The sequence below is a fragment of the Papio anubis genome, chromosome 12 (assembly GCF_008728515.1).
Source record: "Papio anubis isolate 15944 chromosome 12, Panubis1.0, whole genome shotgun sequence".
Taxonomy (NCBI): domain Eukaryota; kingdom Metazoa; phylum Chordata; class Mammalia; order Primates; family Cercopithecidae; genus Papio; species Papio anubis.
Genome location: NC_044987.1, coordinates 115,988,112 through 116,011,910, shown reverse-complemented (window position 1 = coordinate 116,011,910; position 23,799 = coordinate 115,988,112). Strand labels below are relative to the sequence as shown.

Genomic DNA, 23,799 nt, shown 5'->3' with positions numbered 1-23,799 from the left:
CATGAAAAACAGCATACGGAGGGATGGGGGTACTGGGCTTTTCTATCCATTAGGAAAGCAACAGAAAACCAAAGTCTACTAGGCTTGCTGCCTGCCTGAAATTATCAACAGGCTTTTCCTCAAGTAGTAACCAAAGCAGCCATCATTTCCGGGGAAATAAGCCTTGCAATAGCTACATTTGAGTTTCCTTTGGAAGTAGTGAACGCGCGACTCGGATCAGACAGCGAGGAGTGGAGGATAAAGAAAGTACTGGACTGGGGAACGCCTCTCTCAGGGCACCGTCCGAGCTCCTGCGGAACACTGAAATGCGTGGCCGTGGAGGAGAGCTTCAGATTCATTAACCAGACGATGTCTCACAGCCCGAGAAATTCTCGAAACAGGGACGTAATTGCCAGGTATAAGGGAAAGGAGGTTTTCCCAGTGGAAATCTCGAGGCTTCCAAGAGGAGCCACGTCGGGCGCGGGGCAGGGTGGGGGGAAAAAAAAGCAAGGTATTCTCAGGGGGCGGTGGGGGAAGGGCTGCTCCCGGCTTACCGCGCAATGCCGAGGACCGAGATCGGCTCTCAGTGACGGGTGTGGAGGCTGCGACCCCACCAGTACACCCCGAAGCCCAAGGGAGTGAGAGAAGATTTAACAGAGTACAAGAAAGGCAATGGAAGGGCTCGCAGTCTCACCCGCACGGAAACCAGCAGGGCCTCCTCCTCGCGGCACGGACGCTTCTGACAAAACGCTAAAATGGCGGCGGCCGCAGCAGTGGCTCTGGGTAGAGGGGGGAGGTGAGCCTACAACCGGATTGGCCACTCAATAAAGTAAAAGGCCGGCGGTCCCGCAGATCCTCTTCCTGATTGGTTACCACGGACGCCTATTACCTGAGAGGCCGGCAAGAGGTGGAAACGTCTGTAACCTCGGAGCTTTTATACGAAAGCCAATGAGCACCAACCTCGCGAAGCCGAACTCATTGATTGGGCAAGAGATCAGCGTGAGGGCGGACCTACAAACGTGGGCTTCGCCGGCGGGGTGCGGCCCGCCATTAGGCGGAGCGAGCTAGAGCCCCGGGGTAGCAGTCTTTAGCTTCATGGCGCCAACTTCGTTAAGCTTCCACATTTCGCCACCTCCACGTGCACAGCCAGACACTATTCCGCGCTCCATTCTGCCGTTCACTCTAGTTGTCTCCCTCTAACCTCCCAAGCACCACCCCCCTTGCGGCCAGGACGCTGTGGAAATAGCTTATGCAGGCACATGCCAGGTAAGAAAAACACCCCCCCCCCCCCCCCCCCCACCCCCCCCTCAGGAAACCAACCTTCTCCTTGGGCCAGTAGTCCACACCGTAGCCTTGAGAGTCCCGGAGCTCCCCCAAAATCAAACCTCTCACAGGTGGTGAAAGGACCTCTGTAATGGCCCAGAAGTAGGCCCGGCAGAAGGCTGCACTGTCCAGGAGACGCTGAGGACAAGTTCCCTCTGGGAACCAGCCTCCCAGGGTCCGCGATGAAGAGTCCTTTCTGTGACCATGGAGATTGAAAGTATACCCCGACCCCACCCTGAGAAAAAACTGGAGCAGCAAAGGTTTTTTTGTTTTATTTTATTGGGCGCCATCAGCCAGGGCTGTTTTAATCCCTTAGAACTGACTTTAGAGGGAAGAGCTTAGTCACAACCAGCTGTAAAGAAAATACAAAGTAACATTCTCCAGAGGGTCCAGCTGCTGCCTTGTTTTCTCTCATCCTTAGGTTGCTTCACATAATCCCATATTCATTAAGCAAGTAACTTTAGTCAAGACCCTCTGCAAAGCAGCTTTTGAAAAGGGTTAAAAGGTGGAATGCAGGGACTGGATGGAAGAACTTAAAACACGAACAAAACAGGCTAAAAGCAGTGCAGTTTATGAGGAAAGTGATCATCAGGAATGAAGATGACACAAGTACCACACACCACCATCCAAAGCAGCTTCTTCACCACCACCCATGCCCCAAAGAAGGGTTTCATGAAGAAAAATGTGAAGTCAGAGTTTGGGGGGAAAAAAAGAGTGGGTTTTAAAACCCAACACGAGGGCCACGTGCGGTGGCTCACGCCTGTAATCCCAGCACTTTGGGAGGCTGAGGCAGGCGGATCCCCTGAGGTCAGGAGTTCAAGACAAGCCTAGCCAACATGGTGAAACCCGTCTCTACTAAAAATACAAAAATTAGCCGAATGTGGTGGCAGGTGCCTGTAATCCCAGCTACTCAGGAGGCTGAGGTAGGAGAATCGCTTGAGCCCGGGAGGCAGAGGTTGCAGTGAGGCAAGATTGTGCCACTACACTCCAGCCTGGCGACAAGAGTGAAACTTAAAAAAAACCCAACATGATTCAGGAATCTGACTGTAGAAAACTGGTCAACAATTTATCCCAAAGTAAAAAAGGTAAGGAACTAAAAAAAGAAAACATAACATTTACAGATATATTGGTCACTAATCTTGTCCACTTCATTGCGGATGCTGATGCACCTCTGGGCCTGTGCAAAGGCCACAGGATCAGTGATGAAGAAAATCAATTTTGTGTCAGCTGCCACGTGCCCTTCAGAGGTGGCCAGCATCAAAAAGTAACGCGTATGGTACAGAAATCCTCATCTCCTTCAGTTAAATCTCTTGTCTCAACATCTCTGAGGATAAAACTTTCTTCCAAAATACCAAAGTATATCAATGATCAACTCATTGTAACTAATAATCTCTCCAGATTGGAAGGAGACTGGGAACATAAATCTTCTCAGAATCACAGTTCAAGCCCAGTGTGCAGACATCAAAACTACTAACCACCTCCACATGCAGCCCAAAACCTAATTACTTGATTTGACTTCTGAAACCCAACTAGGTCTAGTTAGCTATGTAACACTTTACAAGCTCATCCTAAATGAACCACATTAAATAATCTCCCTGCCTTTTTTTGAGACAGTTCTTGCAAGGTCACCCAGACTGCAGTACAGTGGCACTATCCATAGGTCATTGTAGCCTGGAACTCCTCAGCCTCCCAGGTAGCTAGGACTACAGGTGCGTGCCACCAGGCCTCGCTATTTTTTTAATTTACTGTAGAGACAAAAGTCTTTGTTGCCTGGACTGGTCTGAAATGCCTGCACTCAAAAGCAATCCTCTCGGCGGGGCACAGTGGCTCACCCTTGTAATCCCAGCACTTTGGGATGCCGAGGTGGGCAGATCACCTGAGGTGAGGAGTTGGAAACCAGCCTGGCCAACATGGTGAAACCGCGTCTCTACTAAAAACACAAAAAAATTAACCAGGCATGGTGGCACGCACCTGTAATCCCAGCTACCGGGGAGGCTGAGGCAGGAGAATTGCTTGAACCCCGGGGGGTGGGAGGAGGTTGCAGTGAGCTGAGATCACACCACTGCACTCCAGCCTGGGTGACAGAGTGAGACTCCATCTCAAAAACAAACAAAACCCACAAAACTATGGCAGTTGTAACATTTAATAAGCAAGGATGATGAGAATAGTATTTGGGGTGGTTTAATTTAGAAAGTAGGCTGGATAATAGCCAATAAATTTCCTTTTTTTTTTTTTTTTTTTTAAAGAGACTAGGTCATGCTGTCACCCAGGCTGGAGTGCGATGTCACAATAACAGGTCACTGCAGCCTTGATCTCCCGGGCTCAAGTGTTCCTCCTATCTCTGCCTCCCAAGTAGCTGGGATTACAGGTGTGTGCCACCACACATGGCCAATTTTTTTTTTTTTTTTTTTTAATTTTTGGGAGATGAGGTCTCTGTGTTGCTCAGGCTGGTCTCAGTAAACTCCTGGGCCCAAAAATAATCCTCCCACCTCAGCCTCTCAAAAGTGTTGAAATTACATGCCCAGCCTTGGCTTTGACTTTTTTTGAAGATGGAGTCTCACTCTGCCACCAAGGCTGGAGTGCAGTGGGTGCAGTCTCGGCTCACTGCAATCTCCGCCTCCCAGGTTCAAGTGATTCTCCTGCCTCAGCCTCCCAAGTAGCTGGGATTACAGGCGCATACCACCATGGCTGGCTAATTTTTGTATTTTTAGTAGAGACGGGGTTTCACCATGTTGGTCAGGCTGGTCTCCTGACCTCGTGATCCACCCGCCCTGGCCTCCCAAAGTGTTGAGATTGCAGGCGTGGGCCACCACGTCTGGCCTAGTTTTTTTTTTCTTTTTAAAGGCAATTGAAACAAAATTCAAACTCCTCTCCTTGCACTGTAAGACCTTACCCCAATCTGCTTGTTGCCAGAATTTCCCAATGTTTCTAACCACCACGGCCCTTGACCACCAACTGTGCTCCCTTCAGACATACTGGCCTTATCCCAAGCTCATTTAGAGTGGAATATTCTTTCTTCAGGTTCTTCACTGCCATCGATCTAACATCACTCACTCCAACCCTACTTTGGAACTCTATCCTATGACTCCATGTTGTCTTTCTGAATACTTACTACCACTTGAAATCCTATACTTATTTTAAAAAGGCATATTATTAATTCTATATTATATCCCCAGTGTTAGAACTGTACTTGGCACATGGTAACACCCTCAAATATTTGTTGACTAAGTTAACAAGTAAATGAATGAATGTATGAGTTAACTTCTTGATAGCCCAAAGGAGGGAAATGACTTCGGATTTTCAGTCAATATCAGGTTAAAAACCTGAACACTTAGTACTGAAAACACGCACATTTACTCATCACCTAGTACATGTTCCAGTCTTCCCCAAACAGAAAAGCAGGTACCAGCCAGAGGTAACCCAAGCTAACGGATTTTGATCACCACTTTGACAACTGGAACACAATGAAGCTTCAGGTAGAGAAGTTTGTAGTTCAAGTGTCTTCATACTGATACACACCTACCTGTATTTTACTGAGTACTAAAGGAACTTAATGCCCCTTAAAAAAAATAAAAGATTTTCAACTAAAAGGCCAATTAGTCCGGGCACAGTGGCTCACACCTATAATCCCATCACTTTGGGAGGCCAAGGCGGGCAGATCACCTGAGGTTGGGAGTTCAAGACCAGCCTGACCAACATGGAGAAACCCCGTCTCTACTAAAAAAAAAAAAAAAAAAAAAAAGAATTAGCTGGGTGTGGTGGCGCATGCCTATAATCCCAGCTACTAGGGAGTCTGAGGCAGAAGAATCACTTGAACCCAGGAGGCATAAGTTGCGGTGAGCCAAGATCGCGCCACTACGCTGCTCCAGCCTGGGCAACAAGAGCAAAACTCCGTCTCAAAAAAAAAAAAGCATAAAGGCCAATTAAAGAGATCTGATCCAAATCCTCTGTCTTACCACCTGAACTACAGAGAATGACATCAAAAGAGATGTTTTATCTATCTATCTGAGAAGGAGTTTTGCACTTGTATCTATCTATCTATCTATCTATCTATCTATCTATCTATCTATCTATCTAATCTATGAAGGAGTTTTGCACTCTATCTATCTATCTATCTATCTATCTATCTATCTATCTAATCTATGAAGGAGTTTTGCACTTGTTGCCCAGGCTGGAGTACAATGGCACAATCTCAGCTCACAGAAAACCTCCACCTCCGGGGTTCAAGGGATTCTCCTGCCTCAGCCTACTAGGTAGCTGAAATTACAGGCATGTGCCACCACGCCCAGCTAATTTTGTATTTTTAGTAGAGACAAGGTTTCACCATGTTGGCCAGGCTGGTCTCAAACTCCTGACCTCTGGTGATCCACCCGCCTCAGCCTCCCAAAGTGCTGGAATTACAGGCGTGAGCCACTGTACCTGGCAAAAGGGATGTTTTAAAACCACCTTGTTGGTCGGGCACAGTGTCTCATGCCTGTAATCCCAGCACTTTAGGAGGTCAAGGTGGGTGGACTGCTTGAGTCCAGGAGTTCGAGGCCAGCCTGGGCAACATGGAGAAACCCTGTCTCTACTAAAAATACAAAAAAATTAGCTGGGTGTGGTGGTACGCACCTGTAGTTCCAGCCACTTGGGAGGCTGACGTGGGAAAATCACCTGAGCTCAGGAGGCAGAGGCTGTAGTGAGCCAAGAACATGCCACTGCACTCCATTCAGCCTCAGCAACCAGAGACCATCTGAAAAAATTAAAATAAGTAAATAAAAGCACCTTGTCTGGAACATGGTAGATGCTATTTTGGTGATTCTTAATTTGCTGACTAGAGGCTACCAAGCTCTTCAGAGGTTAAGTGACTTGTCCAGTCATCTAGAAAGCTGCCATTTTCTCAGAGCCAAGAAAAAATATGTATTCTGGCTGCCAATCTTCAATAAAAAGGGCAGTGTATATAGGCATATAGATGAGAAATAAGAGATCAGACTCTTGGAAATGAGGGACAAATACAAATTTAGGGGTAAACACGGGTGACAGTGAAAACTACTTAGACATAAAAATGTAATCTATATGAGTTGTTTTTTTTTTTCTTTTTTCAAAATGGAGTCTCACTCTGCCGCCTAGGCTGGAGTACAGTGGCTCAATCTTGACTCACTGCAACCTCTGCCTCCCAGGTTCAAGTGATTCTCATGCCTCAGCCTCCCGTGTAGCTGGGATTACAGGCACACGCCACCACGCCTGGCTAATTTTTTGTGTTTTTAGTAGAGACAGGGTTTCACCATGTTGGCCAGGCTGGTCTCGAACTCCTGACCTCAGGTGATCCGCCTGCCTCAGCCTCCCAAAGTGCTGGGCTTACAGGCGTGAGCCACCATGCCCAGTCTAATCTGAGTTTTACAGGCTCAAGAACGAATATATAACTTAAACATCTTAATATAACTTATACATCCAATAAATAACTCTGGCTTCTGGTCCAGAAATGAGTTACAAGTCTGATAAGGGGGCAAACTAAAAAGCCAGTATTCTCCAGGGATATTCAATGGTAATCAGGCAGAAGGCTTCCTAGGCGCCAATCCTACTGCCAGCAACCACCTCTTAGCCTTCCTTAATGTCTTTGAAAGTCCCCTGCATTATCAATAACCTTTCTTCTCCATATCCACAAGAATTGTTCCCAGGACACAAAATAGTATTGCCAGAGACTGGAGGTGACCAAAATTGATGTGGTCCGTAGCCAAATCACTTCTAGGTACCGCTAATTACAAAAATTCACTGCCTTCACTATTACAAGTATGTGCTGTACTCACACCTATATCCAAAATCTTTGGATCAGCTGTGTGCTGCTCCACTAGGCCATCCCAGTGTCCCCAGAATGTTCTAACTCATTAATATGAGATGGCTAACATTTCATGAGAAGTGACTATATATACGTGTCACATGTTCTCATTTGACTCTCCCAACAGTCGTACAGCACAACGATTATAAACAAAGCCCTAGATGGTTCCAATGTCTGGTTCAGTTCCTTGAGCCACCAACTTTGTAGCCATTTGATCTTAAGAATAGTACCTTAAGGCCAGGCATGGTGGCTCACACCCGTAATCCCGGCACTCTGAAAAGCCAGGTGGAAGGATCATTTGAGATCAGGAGTTCGAGACCAGCCTGGCCAACGTGGTGAAACCCTGCCGCTACTAAAAACAGAAAAATTAACTGGGTGTGGTGGTGCATCCCTGTAGTTCCAGCTACTCAGGAGGCTGAGGCAGAATTGCTTGAACCCAGGATGAGGTTGCAGTGAGCCAAGATCACGACACTGCACTACTGCCTGGGTGATACAAGCCTCCGTATCAAAAAAAAAAAAAAACAACATAGTCACTTAACCAACAACCTCAACTCCCACATTTACAAAATAGGTTTAGAAATAGCTAATGTTGGCCAGGCGTGGTGGCTCACAACTGTAATCCCAGCACTTTGGGAGGCCAAGGCGGGCGGATGACAAGGTCAGGAGATTGAGACCATCCTGGCTAACACGGTGAAACCCCATCTCTACTAAAAATACAAAAAATTAGCCGGGCGAGGTGGCGGGCACCTGTAGTCCCAGCTACTCAGGAGGCTGAGGCAGGAGAATGGTGTGAACCCGGGAGGCAGAGCTTGCTGTGAGCCGAGATCGCGCCACTGCACTCCAGCCTGGGCAACAGAGCAAGACTCCATCTCCAAAAAAAAAAAAAAAAAAGCTAATGTTGGCCAGGGATGTTGGCTCACACCCATAATCACAGCACTGTGGGAGGCCAAGGCAAGTGGATCACCTGAGGTCAGGAGTTCAAGACCAGTCTGGCCAACATGGTGAAATCCTGTCTCTACTAAAAATACAAAAATTAGCTGGATGTGGTGGCGGGCACTTGTAATCTCATCTACTTGAGAGGCTGAGGCAGGAAAATCACTTGAACCCAGGAGGCAGAGGTCGCAGTGAGCCGAGATCACGCCATTGCACTCCCCCCTGGGCAACAAGAGCAAGACTCCATCTTAAAAAAAAAAAAAAAAGAAATAGCTAACGCATGTGAGTTGCTACGAAGACTAATATAATTGTGTTGGCTACACTAATATAAATTTAGTTTGTTGTATTAATTTATTGTAGTTAGCTATTATCCTCATTTTATAGGTAACAAAACAGAGACAGTGCTCCTGATATGTCTAAGATCACACAGCCAAGAAGAGGTAGAGCCAGGATTCAAATTCAGGAAACCTCCTGTAGTCCCAGCTACTTGGGAGCCCAAGGTAGGAAGATCACTTAAGCCATGTGTTCAAGTGTAGCCTAGGCAACATAGTGAGACCCTCTCAAAAAAAACAAAACAAAACAAAACAAAAAAGCCAGGCATGGTGGCGAGTGCCTGTGGTCCCAGCTACTCGGGAGGCTGAGGCAGGAGAATGGCAGGAACCCGGGGGGGCAGAGCTTGCAGTGAGTGGAGATCGCGCCACTGCACTACAGCCTGGGTGACACTCATCTCAAAAAAAAAAAAAAAAAAAAACCTTAAAAACCTGATTAAAGAGACAACGGTCACTCTTGTCTATACCAAGTCAGTTTACTTTTTTTTGTTTGTTTTTATGTTTTCCTCAGATGGGGTTTCACTCTGTTGCCCAGGCTGGAGTGCGGCAGCATGACGTTAGCTCAATGCAAACTCCATCTCCCAGGTTCAAGAGATCCTCCAGCCTCAGCTGGACTGCAGGCACTACTGGTATGTACCACCACGGCTAATTTTTTTTGTGTAGAGATGAAGTTTACCCATGTATACCAGGCTGGTCTTAACTCCTGAACTCAAGGGACCCGACCACCTCGGCCTCCCAAAGTGCTAAGATTACAGACCTGAGCCATGACACCTGCCCCAAGTCGGTTTTTAAATCAAACCATTTCTCCAAAAAAATTTTTAACTACCTGCGACTACTGCCACATTCTCTCCTTCCTTATCTACCACTTGCCTATCAATAATTATTCATATAAACTAGCTCACTGAGGTAGGTCCTGCCTCCCACACAATAAATCCCTCAAGGTCAGCCCAAAGCCTGCCTCAGCTAGCTGAGCAAGGCATTTGTTTCTTATTTGAGACAGGGTCTTGCTCTGTCACACAGGCTGACGTGCAGTGGCGTGATCATAACCTCCAACTCCTGAGTTCAAGCAATCCTCTTGCTTCAGCCTCCCAAGTGGCTAGGACTACAGGTGCGTGCCACCACAGCTGGCCTTTTTTTTTTTTTTTTTTTTGTAGAGACAAGGTCCCACTGTATTGCCGAAGCTGGCCTCAAACTCCTAGCCTCTAGCAATCCTCCTGCCTCAGCTTCCCAAAGCACTGGGAATTACAGGTGTCAGCTACCACACCTGGCCACATTTGAAGCACTACAGATACATGATATGATTTAAATCTAGACATGAAACCCAGATTTAAGAATTATTTTCTAGAAAACTATAGACTTTTACTCTTTATGACCATTCAAAGGTACCTATAGATTGTAAAATTCAGTTTTCCATATGTACATGGTATACTAGGTCCGTAAATCTAGTAAATCTGTTTTCATTATGACCTCATCCATCCCATGATATCCACCTATTTGGCTTAATAGGACAAAATGCCTGGAGGATCAACCAACAGTCTGTGCACAGACTGTGGCAGAATTTAAGTGATGGGTTAGACTACAACAGTAGCCTACCTGGATAGGCTGACCCCCTCAGTGATAGTCCCACTACCTCCATTACAAGAGATGGTCTCAAGTCCACCACACACAGAATTTAAAACAAGGTCCAAACCTCAGAAGAGAGCAGGGTGACAGGGCTAAAAGCTTCTAGGTGGTCTTGTTCCAGGAATAAGCCAACTAAAACTTCTCCAACGAAGGCCAAGTTGTAGAGGTGATAGGTGGAGAAGTTGAATAATCTGAAGATAGAGAGTCCATTTTTCCAGAACACACATTCAATGTCTGTCCTCCCATTCACTCGACCCAACTTTCCCCAAGTTATAGAACTTCAAATCAGCAATCCACAAACCAAAGAAGCAGGCTATAGGATTAACACAGGTGACATAATTAAAATAAAAGAGGGGAGGGAGATTTTAAAACAATCTGCAAGAGAAAAATGACAAATGATTTGGCTTTGTAGCTCCTTCTGGCTTGAGCAGTTAGGAGCCTGAGGGCTGAGGCAGCAGGGGCAGCAGGACCTAAAGATGACAAGCAGGCAGAGCGCTCATGTGGGCCAGGTCACTTTCAAGACCTGGGGCTGCGACAGAGAACATCACCACGGGCCCTGAGAGCACATTTAGCTGTTTTTTGCAGGAACCAAGGGATTGAGACAGTGGCAGAACCCTCACTGGAGAGAAAGGAAGATGACAGAAAGCCACATTGACAAAGAAAAATTGCAAATATGCAGGCCACAATCATAACCCTACCATCAACCCTCCATTTTCCAGGGTAATAACCAAAGGTAGGCTTATTAGCTTGACCCTCAGACCACCCCATCACCACACAGAAAACAAGAAACTTATCAAAATCCTCCTCCCATTCTTTCCCAGTCCTGCAAAGAAATAAAAAGGAGCAGCTAAGCACCTGAAAGCAAAGCAGTGAGCAGAAAGAGAAGCAAGGCAAAGAGCCATGGCCCCCAGTACTCCCTGAGATTACCCCAGTTAGCATCCACAAATAAGAACTCACAGTCATAAGATTGAATGCTTTTGCACATTGGCAAGAGGGAAGAGGACATCTAGGGCAAGATACTGTCACAGGCAAGTTCACATGAAGCCAGTAGAGGAGGCGTAAGACAACCCACCTGACCTCCACCTGACTGACACATACACCTCCCCAAAGTCGCCTTGCCCCAATAGGCTCCCAAACCCAGTCTTTAAAGCTCCTTTTCCCAAAGGAGCAGTATGTTCTCCCATTATCCCACTCAACCAGTCTTCCGTTTACCCAGCATTAAGCCCAAGCCTCCATCTTGTCCCTGGTTGGAAATGTCCTATTTTTTGCCCAGGTCCTCAATCCCCAGCCCTAGAATAAAAGCATAAAGAGAGTCCTCAATTCCCCACCCAACCCTAGCATCCCTACTTGGTTATGCTTGCACCCCACCCCTTCCCAGATTCTATACCTTCAAATATAAACCCAGAGAGAGGACATCTGAAAATCTTAACAGATAGGAATAGGGAAAAGAGTCTCCGGTTACTATAATGGCAGGGGTTAGCAGGACACAGGAGGATGCTCCATGGTAACAGCTCAACAGGCAAAATACGACCAGAATGCCCCATACCTGCTTCAAGTTTTCTCTGCCCTTCCTTCTTCCAACCATAGGGCAGTATCAGGCAATGCCATTACCCCCACTCCACTACTGGTTCCTCTCTGGGTTCCAGCCCCAGCACTCATTTAAGCCTACTGCCTAAAGGATCCACTAGCCTGTAAATACCACGGCAGCCCACTCCCCACTTCCTGAGAGGCCAAACCCCAGAACCATCCCATTGGAACACAGGTTATTCCTGAACTAGAGAAAAGTGAGGGAAAATGATCAAGCACAGGCAGAGGAAAATGGGCATTATTTACTGCATTTTGGTGTGACTAACTCAAGTTGAGGGCTGAGGACCAGGCCACTTGCTCTGGACTCCAGTCTGAAAGATGGCAGGCTAGCAGGACGACGATAAGCTAAATCCTTCTGGGTCACAGGGCAATCCTTCTAATTCCCACATTCAAACCCCTTTCCTCACCAGTCCTGGGTTCTCTGACTGCCTTCCCTTAAGCTATCATGTATTCCTGGATGTCAAATTGGCTGCTTTGACACTGAATGCAATCAAGACAATGACAACCAGGTTTCCAAACTGCAAATTGCCCCAAGTTTTATTTGTAGTCCATACAAAAGGGAAAAAAAATTAAGGTTTTCTAACACCACCTACTTGGGGAGATGGGGAAGTGGGACTGTGCCGCTCACCATCAGCTAGAACATTAGCGGTCAGCAGGGACTTGGATACATGCCAACTGACTGTCCCAACAGGAACTCAGTCTCAACAGTCTACAGAGGGACAGTCAGGGTACCCTGGACTGCTGGCACAGCTTGGCGCATAGGAAATGGTTAAGCTAACCCTTTCCTGGCCTCCTTCCCATCTAAAAAGAAAAAGGCGCCGGCGACCTCAGCTGCAGGTTGCTTCCCCATCCAGACGACCTTAAATATCGCGCACAAAAATAAAAAGGAGCCAGGAAAAAAATAAAAACATAAAAGAAATTCCCATTCTGGGGAGACGGGAGGCAGGGCAGAGGGAAAACCGCAGATCTAGAGCCAGTAGCAAGATTTGCTGCTGAGGCGAAGGAACAAAGTAGGTTACTGCCGAACACTCAAAAGGATCATCTCCTGGGGAAGGCCCACATGGTAGAGGGGATGAAAAACCACAACCAGGAAAGGTATGGGCCAGAGTAGTTATAACCTGGATCTGTAACCCTACCCACCTCTTTTCTCCCTCCCGCCCTGTGGTGCCCCATCCCAGGATGGCCCTACATGCGGCGCTGGTAGCCAGAGTGCATCTGAGCCGCCCGCAGGTAATCATTATAGGAGCCCGAATAGCGTGCGTAATCAGAATGGGCATCGGGCAGGCGACGGTAATCCAGCGAGGACTTTGTCGGCGAGCGGCGGAACGAAAGCTGCGACTCTGATAAACGGCGGTAATCAGAGAGCTCGGCTAAACGCCGGTCGGAACCATACCTAGTCGAGAGAAGAAGACAGTTGGTGAATGAGACAATTGAGGGGAGGACTCCAGGTGGGCACTGGGGAGATGCCAATGGGGAAAGGGAGGGTGTGATCACACTGGTCTCCAAGAGATTGGTCTCCTTTAGTCAGAAGGCTCATCACCCTATCCAGGCCAAAAAAATCAAGCCTGGCTTCAACTCAGTGGGAAACCAAAGCCTCCACTGAAGTCCTCCCCTCTGAACTGGCCAAGGTGGATTTTGGTCTACATTCCCACACCACAGCAAACTATCTCCACCCCTGGGCCCTGCAGAGAAAGACCTTGGTTGTTTATCAACAGAACGGCGGATGAAAGCAAGGTCCCCAACTTCCCAGAGTGGACGCACCTCATAAACTTGCCTTTAGCCAGTGAGTGCCAAAGGGACTACTCTTTAACCCCCATCCCTGCCAAAGCCAGGACAACCACGTAATAGGCTTAAGGATCCTTGAGACAGTGGGAAAAGATATGGGCCACAGTCCTGCAGGCAGTAGCTCCAATGACACTTGGGCTAGCCTAGACAGGTGACAGTGTGCCTGGTCTGACTAGCAGTTACCACCCCAGGCTGAGCACTATGCTCCACCTGAACTCTGGTGACCAGAGAAGTTCATTGACACTGCTCCCCTCGGCCTCTGGACATCCCACGGAAATAGAGAAGAGAAGACCAAGGGAGGGGCCGATGCCTCCAGTTTCCCTCCCATGCCAACCTCAGCCCCTTGCCCTAAGCCCCAGCTGGGGGCAGAGGCGGGGGGGCATACAGTACCTTTTCGACATGGCGACAGCCTTTTTGTAGGGATCGTCGTAGCTGGCCCGGGGTGGGGAGAGGCGGGTACGCTCATAGGGCGGCGGGGTGCTGTTGGCGTTGGCAACGGCCCCCTGGGACATGGACAGGTAGGCTGCAGACGGCTGACCTGCCCCATCGTAGGCATTGCCTGGCTGGCCGCGGTAGGAGGCAGCAGCCTGGGGATGCTGCTGGGCAGCATAGGAAGCAGCCAATGAGGCTGACGACTGAGTGCGGTAAGGAGCTGCCAGGGTGGCAGAAGGTTGGGCCCCGTAGGCTGCTGCGGCACCATAGGAGCCAGTGGCCGCAGCAGCCGACTGAGCCCCATAGGAGCCTGAGAGGCCCATTGATGCTTGGGCCCCGTAACTATTCAGCTGGGTCTGGACAACTGGCTGGGCCCCATAAGAGCCAGCCATTGGGGTAGTGGCTTGTGCGGCGTAGGCTGCTGGCTGGCTGGCATAGGCAGCAGCTGTGGCTGGCTGCGCCACATAGGCAGCAGGTTGGGAAGAGTAGGAAGCAGCCTGCTGTGCAGCATATGGGGCAGACTGGGCATTGTAAGAGGCCGAGGGCTGGGCATTGTAAGAAGCTGCCTGGGCTCCATAAGCTAGTGAGGAGGCTGCAGACTGGGCCCCATAGGAGGCTGCCTGAGCCCCGTAGGAGCCTAAGGAGGAAGCTGCTCCCTGGGTGTTGTAGGAAGAAGCAGCTGCACGAACCCCATAGGAAGAGGCAGCCTGGGCGCCGTAAGAGGATGGCTGGTTACCATAGGAGGCAAGGGAGGAACCCTGAGCCCCATAGGAGTTGAGCGAAGAAGCCGCAGCTGCCTGACCCCCATAGGAGGAAAGGGCCGAGGCCGAGGGCTGGGCTCCACCATAGGGGCCAAGTGAAGAAGCTGCAGCAGACTGGGAGCTAGGACTAGCCAGCTGGCCCCTGTATGGGGCCCCAAGGGAGACAGAGGGCTGAGCGCGGTAAGAGGCTGCCTGGGCTGTCATGGGCTGAGTCCGATAGCCAACACCCAAAGAGGCAGAAGGCTGGGCCCTGTAGGCAGCTCCCAGTGACACTGACGGCTGGGCCCGGTAGGTAGCTGGCTGGGCCGTCAGAGGAGCCACATAAGAGGCTCGGGGAGGTGAACGGCGCAGAGGGCTGCGGTCGCGACCAAAGAAGGGTGGTGTGGGCTGACGGGCTTGCCCATCAAAGCCACCAGTGCTGTTGCCAAAAGCCTGCTGGTAGTCGAAGGTGGCAGAGAAGCCACCAGTTCCAGGGAAGGCCGTATCCCCAGCCCCTGGTTTCTTGGTCTTGTCCCCAGACTGGACAGCCAGGCCAGGCCCCTTCTTCTGACCCTTGGTGGAGAGTTCCACGTTGATGCGCTTGCCCTTCACTTCTTTGCCGTTGAGCTGCGCGATTGCGGCTTTGGCATCTGCTTCCTTCTCCATGTGAACAAACGCGTAGTCTGATAAAGCAGCAGACAGAGGGTTAGCAATTAGGGGGGCAGGGCATGCTACCTGAAGGGTCCCAAACTGGACACACAACAGCACCCAGCTGTTGCCAGCTACCTCCAGGGCCTCCAAACCCTCCTCTCCAGGAGTGTGTCATAAAATGTAGCTCCCATATAACAAAGCTTCTGACTGTCCCAAACAGTCATCTTTGCCTACAGCCTTCTTCCCATTCTCCCCTTTACAAACCCTGCCACCTCACCCAACTTCCTGGTGAGAGGAGGAGCAGAGATGAACTGCAACACAGGATAAAAATCTTCACATCTCCTGTAAGTACAAACCAGCAGAACAAAATGCAGAAAGGGTTCCTAGATCACTCAATTCTTCAATGTTCTCAACCCAAGCTCACCAAACAGCTTTGAAGCCTAGCTCACTGTTGAAGCCTAACTCTCAAACACTGGAAACGACCACTCACGTTTTGGTATGACCCATCTCTCAGCCCATGTCCAATTAAGGCAAGAGAGTTAGACTGCAACAAGCAAGCAGTTCACAACATTGTTCCAATATGATCTCTCTGCTTTTTCACAGTACTTCCCAAGTTTTCAAGGCACTGTCAGGTACAGGAGGACCTCATTTGGGCCTCACAATCCTGTGAGGTAGGCAGGGCAAAGAATCGTTATCTCCATTTAACAGATGGACACACATACATGCTCAGAGTTTTTACATGGCTTGCCCCACTCAAAGTGTGTTAGAGTCAGGACCAGAATCACAGCTCTTCCAATGCCCCTTTGCTACACAATCTATCCCTGAAACGTCAAGGTATAAGGCAGGACCGTGTCAAATGACTAAAACTTAAAGCTTAGAAGCAGAGAACATGGACCCTGTGTAAGCCAACAAGGTATGGGAATAGAAACTAAGCCTAGTGGCTGAGTTCATGCCCAATCCCCCTGTCCCAGACCACATTACATCCTCCACTGTTTCCTCTTTAAGGGACAGAGGTATACCTTACACCTTGGGCTTCTGTTCACAGAGCAGACTGCTTACAGGAAATATCTGGTTTCTCACCTATAAGGCATGAAGCTGCAATTACTGCAGCTAACAGGCTCTGCTAAGCAGGTTAACCCTGCAGCTCTCATTATGATCTGAGTAAGCTGTGGTAGGGTAGGAGAAGACAGGATGTTGGTCTCAAAATTATATACTTATCCACCACACAGAAGGATAAAACTTCAGGTAGTGAAGGAGTGGAGAGAAATTCTCAAGTCCACACTCACAAAGCACAATAGCACAGGCAGAATCTGAATGAGAGAAGCCTGCCCCTAGGAAATAGGGTTCTGAGCTTAGCTACATTCTCTACCTGTGGCTACTCTCAGATAGCATCCAAGTACCAGGATGCTATCTGTCACATCAGTTTAAGAAACAAAGAGCTACCTGGATGACAATACTAAGATAAGAAACATTCTTAATAATCTCCAAACAAGGGTCCTCATTTTTAGAAACTTTCGTACTGGGATGCCCATCTAGCTGCTCCTACAGAACAAGACATTTCCCTGGATTTGAAGACAATGACACAAACCTCAGGATAATGGGAAAAAAATACAATCAATAAGTAGAAGTCAGAAGCGTGGCACAGCACAAAAGGGATCCTTAATTAAGAATTCAATGGTCTCAGTTCCAGATACAGGTATCACTGACTTGTTATCTTAGGAAACTTACCATTTAGGCAGGTGCGGTGGCTCATGAGATCAGGAGTTCAAGACCAGCATGACCAATGTGGTGAAACCCCGTCTCTCCTAAAAATACAAAAATTAGCCAGGTGTGGTGGTGCACACCTATAATCCCAGCTACTCGGGAGGCTGAGGCAGGAGAATCACTTGAACCTGGGAGGTGGAGGTTGCAGTGAGCCAAGATGGCACCACCGTACTCCAGCCTGGGTGACACCGCAAGACTCCATTTCAAAAAAAAAAAAGAAAAAGAAAAAAAAAGAAAAGAAACTGGCCAAGCACAGTGGCTCATGCGTGTAATCCCAACACTTTAGGAAGCCCAGATGGGTGGATCACCCAAGGTCAGGAGTTCAAGACCAGCCTGGCCAACATGGCGAAACCACGTCTCTACTAAAAATACAAAAATTACCCGGGTGTGGTGGCAGTCACCTGTAATCCCAGCTACTCAGGAGGCTGAGGAAGGAGAACCACTTGAACCCAGGAGAAAGAGAAGGAGGTTGTAGTAAGCCAAGATCATGCCACCGCACTCCAGCCTGGGTGACAAGAGCAAAACTCCGTCTCAAAAAAAAATAAAAAGAAACTTACCACTTATTTCCTCCGACAAATCTATCCTACCTACCTCAAAGTTAAGAGGTTCAAGAGAAAAGACAGAAGTGCCTTGTAAGACATAAACAGCTACAGAATAAGGAATTATGACTATTCAAACCTAGAAATAACCAGAGGTTTATTTCCCTATAGAATATTATCTTTCATCTCAAGCAAAACACAATGCCATGCAAACCTAGAACCTGGCAGAGATGATAAAAGAACAAAATGAGGCCAGGCACAGTGGCTCACGCCGATAATCTCAGCACTTTGGGAGGCCGAGACAGGCGGACCATCTGAGGTCAGGAGTTCAAGACCAGCCTGACCAACACAGTGAAACCCCATCTTTACTAAAAATACAAAATTAGCCGGCTGTGGTGGCATGTGCCTGTAATCCCAGCTACTCAGGAGGCTGAGGCAGGAGAATCACTTGAACCCAGGAGGCAGCGGTTGCAGTGAGTCAAGATCACGTCACTGCACTCCAGCCTGGGCAAAAAGGGTGAAACTCCGTCTCAAAAAGAAAAAAGAATTACCACAACTCTGTCCTCAACACTCCCATGGCCAGAGCCTTATCTACTACCTGGGAAAAACTACGTGTTTCTTTCGGCCTAGCCATAAGGCACTAGAGTTGTCCTGTGATCTCTCATCTCCACTTTGGGTACAGTAAGCTAAAAAACTAAAAACTAGCACGTGGCCTAAGAGCCCTTTAAAAGCAGAGGCTGGGCCAGGAATGGTGGCTCCCTCCTGTAATCCTAATACTTTGAGAGACTGAGGTGGAAGGATGGCTTGAGCTCAGGAGGTCAAGGCTACAGTGAGCCACAATCATGCCACTGCACTCTGGCCTGAGCAACAAAACGAGACCCTATCTCTAAAAGAATGAATAAATATTTTTTAAAATTTTTACATAAAAAATAAAAATAAAAGCAGAGGCTGAGGTAATCCTTAGAAATGGCAAAACCACCTGGAGATGGCAAGCAGAAAGGCCCAAAGTGAAGAGGAAGCAGAGAGCTGCTGGAGCTCATAGGCACTTGTTCGGGGGAGGGGCCTCTAGACATTCTGAGGTAATATTAAGGAACAATTCTAAAAGTCCAGATAATTCCATCCACAAATTCCTGACACTAGAATGAGACAAAAACTTCCACAGGCTTACAAGAGCATTTGGACATCCCATTGTCTGTTTCCCTCCTTAGGTGGTTTTTATTCAGACCAAGTGGTGAAAATTGAAAACTGAGGTGTCACATGTACAATTCAAATGACTGCCCAGACGAGTTGTGTAACTGATCAAAAAATTTAAAAATCCAGGCTGGGCATGGTGGCTCACACCTGTAATCCCAATACTTTGGGAGGCCGAGGCAGGCAGATCACCTGAGGTTAGGAGTTCGAGACCAGCCTGGCCAACATAGTGAAACCCTGTCTGCACTAAAAATTCAAAAATTAGGTGTGGTGGCCTGTATTCCCAGCTACTTGAAAGGCTGAGGCAGGAGAACTGCATGAACCCAGGAGGCGGAGGCTGCAGTGAGCTGAGATCTCACCACTGCACTCCAGCCTGGACAACAGAACGAGACTCTGTCTCAAAAAATAATATATAAATAATATAAAAATAAGTACAAAATTTTAAAATCCATCTGATACAATTATAACCAAACTGTATCAGGAAGTTTCTAAGCCTGATATTGGAGGAAAAGTGTGAATAGGTTGCCCAGCTAACTCAACCGCATCCAATAGTGATACACCCTATCACAGTAAGCAGCAAAGCACAGACCTAGCTATATTAAAGATGCCCTGAAACCCAGGTACTCCTAAGACCATTAAAACCAGAGATCTGAAAAATTCCAGGAACCTTGTTGCCTGAAGATCTAATTCAAGGAAACTTTGAAGGAAATCACTGCATTGGAACTATCAAGTAATGTTTTACAGAGATCTCCAAATGGTCTGGTGGCATCAAAAGTCTTCCAGTACCAAAATTAAGTGAATCCAGAAAAATAAGTTCTCCTGTCTTAAGACAAAATCTTAAACTTGAGGGCCAGGCACAGTGGCTCACGCCTATAATCCCAGCACTTTGGGAAGCCAAGGCAGGCAGATCACAAGGTCAGGAAATGGAGACCATCCTGGCTAACATGGTGAAACTCCGTCTCTACTAAAAATACAAAAAATTAGCCGGGCGTAGTGGCGGGCGCCTGTAGTCCCAGCGACTCGGGAGGCTGAGGCGGAAAGGCGTGAACCTGGGAGGCGGAGCTTGCAGTGAGCTGAGGTCTCGCCACTGCAATCCAGCCTGGGCGACAAAGCGAGACTCCATCTCAAAAAAAAAAAAAAGAAAAAAGAAAAAATCTTAAACTTGAAACTACAGAGCTCTGTATAGGAAGAAGAAACAGTCACTCACAAAAATGATGAGGAGATATTTTCCTCTTTGGTCTTTCAGATCTCCCCACAAGTCTGTACGTGTTTCCGGAAGCTGTTCATCTTTGAACACCTAATAGGAGGAAGCTGTGGAGTGGTTACAATCCACTGTTGCTATTGAGATTTCTGTTCTACAAATCCTATCTAAGCTCCTAGAGTAACCAAGCAACTATGTTGTTTTTTTTTCCTGTGAAAGAAAACAGAGCTGGTTGTCCCGTGCAACACTAAGCTTCTGTGCTTTTCAAAGCCCTGTCAGCCAACACGAGGAGACTCAATCAAATGACCACTCCTAGCACAAGAAATGAATACACTCTCTAGAGAGCCAGTCGCTTCTACTACACTCCCAACTTTCAACTCTCACTTTCCGTCATCACAAACAGATAGAAAGACATCAGTGGAGAACATGATGTTCAAATATTTCCCGCAGTCTCTTACATCGAAGTATATCAGGAGCTCTGTTACACAACCACATAACTGCAAATAGTTGACCACCACTCCCTGAGTAAGTCAATGCATTTCTGCCAAATGTTTACAAAGGAACAAATGCACAAAACTCCCTCTAACTCTCACAAGGAGTCAGCCAGGAGTTCTAAAAATTCATGGGCAGTTATGCTCTTCACCCCCACTGTCACTTGGTGCTGGGTCCCAAGCAAATTCAGGCAAATTTTTGGCATTCTCTACCACCTGAAAGCAAGCAAGGAGCTTGAGTTCCAGGGAGACAGTCCCTTCAGATGTTTGACTCTAGACTCTCAATCTAGTAGCCACCCTACCTAACAACCACAAAAGAAACTTGGTAAGTCAATTAAACACAAAACTCTCACAAATGAGACTCATATACCCCATCCTCTTGCTGGACAAGTACCCAATCTGAGACCCTGCCCCACTCTTTTACTCTAAACAAAAGCAAAAATCCATGCACCATACAGCCTGCCTCAGAGCACCCAGCAGGAAAGCCCGATTCCGGATAGTCGTGGACGTGTATAACCTGAGTTGAGGAAAATAGAATGCAGTATTAATGCAGAACAAGGACTTGTTCCTAGTAGTGGACACTATGACCCTTTATATTTCCCCCACTTAAAGGATTAGGAATGGCCCCAAAGATGTGCCTTTCCAGGACAGCAAATGAAATATCTTGGTGGGATAAATAAGCACTTGCACCCACATTTATTTCCTATCCCTGAAACTTCTCACACAGAGTATAAGCAGGTATGAACCCACCAGGAGTAGGGCATCAGATACTCCCAGGCTGCATCCTCCGAGATGACAGGGCAAAGTTAGCTCTGATCTGTTCCCAAGTGGAGCAGAGGCTGGCCACATACACAAGGGCTGTCCTACCAAACCTTGCCAATGTAAAAGAGCTTAAGGAATAAAAACTCAGGCTATGAAAAAGTCAACTGGGTCGCTAGTCAGGCTTAAATTACGGTGACACATTTTTCTCGAAGAAAAGGCAATAGGGATCTGTCCTGAGGATTAGACTGCTCAAGCAATGACTACTACTGATTCAATAAATCGTGTTTAGCCACTGTTTAATGAAGACCTCTCACAGACCCCTCCCCAGGACCCCCTCAGCCAGAGTATGCCCCCTTGCAAAGTCACCAAGCTTATGAAAGAATGACACTGCCCTAGGGCACTGGCTTGGCACGTAAAGACTACGCAGAAGGGGCCTTCATAAAACAAACTTTCTTGCACATGCAAAAGGCTGGGGTTTCCAGTTGACAAATGTAAAATCGAGCCCAAAGAAAAATCCCAGGTTTGAGGGAGGAGGAAAGCACAGAGCTACCACGCCTAACCTACCTAATATTGAAAGGCCAAAGTGATTCGGAAGGGGCCCCTCTCGTACCCACGTGTAATTGTGCCCGTGAGTAGACCCATGCCAGACAAGACTAACAGACCCCAGCCCGAGAAACGTCCAAGGGCCCCGTTACCTTCCGCTTGAGCACATTCATCGGGAGGGAACAGGAGGGCGGCCTTGGGGCGTCAGCCCCCACCTTTTCCCTCTTCCCTTGCTCTGACCGACGTCTGGAGAGGAAGTGGGGAAGTGGAGAAATCTTCCCCGCTTCATGATCCGGCTTGTGCCCGTCACTTCCCAATTTCCGCTGGGTGCCAGGCCCAGGAGACCAGGAGAAGGCGCGCCCCCGGTACACTCGCAAGGCTCTCAGGCGCGTCCCCGGCCCCGTAGCTTGGCTCGCAGTGGCCGCCGCACCCACCCAGAGCCGCTTCCTCCTACTTGGTGGACGGTTCCTGGACCGCAGGGGAGGAGGGTGGCTCTACCCAACGCGCCCCCAACACCTCCGGCCTGCTCCCGCGCACTTCCCCACCCCTCCCAACCGCGCAGTGACCGACCCCCGGGTAAGGGGCGTGGCAAACAGGCAGAGTGCCCCGAGCGCGCCCCCGCCCCCGAGCGCGCCTCCGCGTTACCTTTCACCACGTCACACTCGATGACGCGTCCGCGACGCTCGAAGAGGCTGCGCAGTTCCTGGCTCGTGCATGCAGCCGACACATTGCCCACGAAAATCTTCCAAGTATTAAGAGGCCTTGGGCGCGACATCTCCACCACGAGCGCGCGCCCCGGCCGCAGCTCGTGGCCGTGCAGGGCTTCGATGGCGCGCAGCGCGCCCGCGTTCTCGCGCATGTGCACGAAGGCGAACTGTTTCATGACGGCGCAGCTCATGACCGTGCCATAGGGCGCAAAGAGGGCTGCCAGCTCCTCCGGAGTCGTATCCGCCCCGTCGACGTTGCCCACGAATATCTTCATTTTGTCGCCGCAGCCGCCTTCCCGGAGAGCCCGGACGTCTCCTCCAGCGACAGGAAAGACGTCCGAACGAGCGGCAGTCCTCCCCAGGAATGGCTGGCGACCGAGAACCCCGCCGCGCAGGCGCCCTAGCCTAGCCAATGGGGACCCGCATCCCGCGCGTCCAGCGACCAATCAGAAACGCTGAGGGAAGATGCACTCAAGCACAGCCAATCCCAGAGGGCCTAGAGCCCGCTCGTTAGCTGAGGGGGTGGGAAAGGGACGACCAACCGCCACAGCCCGTGGCGGGGGGAGGGTTGGGAGGGAGAGGGAGGGCTGAAGAGAGGAGAACGCGCGCGAGCGGCCCCGGCGGCAAAGAGGCCTAGTCTGTGAGGCGGCCTCTGGCCCGGGTGGGGCTGGGACCGGCGGGCTCCTAGGAAAAACTTTGTTCAATTGGAAGTCAAGGCTCCTCCCATTCTGGAAGCCCTGTCCAAACCCGCGCCTGGAGGTGGCCGCGTGAGTGTACAGGGGAAGGCCAGGCCTGGCGGGAGAAACCAGGACAGGCGCCTTGAGTCGGCAAACGGCTCCCGGGACTGTGCTGGGCACCGCGAGGGGACCTGAGGCAGGCCCCGGAGAAGCCTTCATGCCATTAATTCATTCTTTGGAAACATTTCCTGGGGTTGCTGAGGTCCTGGCAGACGGTGAAAAATCAAAGGCCTCTGCCCTGATGGAATTCCCAATCAAGAAATAATGGAATGACGCTACTGTATGTTTGAAGGTTTTCACAATAAACAGTTTAATAAACGAGAAAATCAATTCTTGAGGAAGCAAAAGTTGAGCCTTATTAAAAAAAATTTTAGTCCGGGAGCGGTGGCTCACGCCTGTAATTCCAGCATTTTGGGAGGCCAATGTAGGCCAATCAGCTGAAGTCAGGAGTTGAGGACCTGGCCAACATGGTGAAACCCCCTCTCTACTAAAAATACAAAATTAGCCAGGTGTGGTGGCGCATGCGTGTAATCCCAGCTACTTGGGAGGCTGAGGCAGGAGAATCGCTTGAACCCGGGAGGCGGAGCTTGCAGTGAGCTGAGATCAGGCCACTGCACCCCAGCCTGGGCGACACAGTGAGGCTCCGTATCAAAAATTTTTTTACGCC

At 49.0% G+C, this 23,799-nt stretch overlaps 2 protein-coding genes across 11 annotated transcripts in view; both read right to left on the bottom strand.

The window, feature by feature from the left end:
• LOC101023578 (RNA-binding protein 4) overlaps positions 1-21,940 on the bottom strand; it is a 54,748-nt gene extending 32,808 nt beyond the window's left edge. For 2 of the 8 annotated variants that reach the window (XR_637090.4, XM_009185564.4), the window contains exon 1: positions 21,841-21,940. Coding sequence is in view for 1 of the 8 variants with exons in the window: in XM_009185564.4 (XP_009183828.2) it covers positions 21,841-21,861 (21 nt within the window). In the remaining 7 variants the exon portion in view is untranslated. Of the gene's footprint in view, positions 1-533; positions 1,214-21,840 lie in introns of those variants that run through there. The other 6 variants (XM_009185567.4, XM_009185571.4, XM_009185565.4 and 3 more) reach the window with 4 other exon arrangements.
• LOC101023227 (RNA-binding protein 14) lies at positions 12,100-22,949 on the bottom strand. Of its 3 annotated transcripts, none has more exons than XM_003909503.3 (3): positions 22,334-22,949; positions 13,765-15,229; positions 12,100-12,982 (listed from the first exon to the last, which is right to left on the bottom strand). In XM_003909503.3, exons 1-3 carry the CDS (start codon positions 22,668-22,670, stop codon positions 12,775-12,777), a joined length of 2,010 nt encoding a protein of 669 aa, XP_003909552.1. In that variant the 5' UTR covers positions 22,671-22,949; the 3' UTR covers positions 12,100-12,774. The 3 variants fall into 3 exon arrangements, with proteins under 3 accessions (XP_003909552.1, XP_031509574.1, XP_021781196.1); XM_031653714.1 differs by lacking the exon at positions 22,334-22,949 and adding an exon at positions 21,841-21,954; XM_021925504.1 differs by lacking the exon at positions 22,334-22,949 and adding an exon at positions 15,475-17,061.
• Between the last annotated feature and the right edge of the window lie 850 nt (positions 22,950-23,799).

Excerpts from the sequence above, each read along its gene's own strand:
- LOC101023227 (XM_003909503.3), bottom strand. The coding sequence starts at position 22,670 with ATGAAGATATTCGTGGGCAACGTCGACGGGGCGGATACGACTCCGGAG. Across the intron at positions 15,230-22,333 it reads CGAGTGTGACGTGGTGAAAG|ACTACGCGTTTGTTCACATG; the intron begins GTAACGCGGAGG and ends CTGCTTTATCAG. Across the intron at positions 12,983-13,764 it reads GCTGTCGCCATGTCGAAAAG|GTATGGTTCCGACCGGCGTT; the intron begins GTACTGTATGCC and ends TCTCTCGACTAG.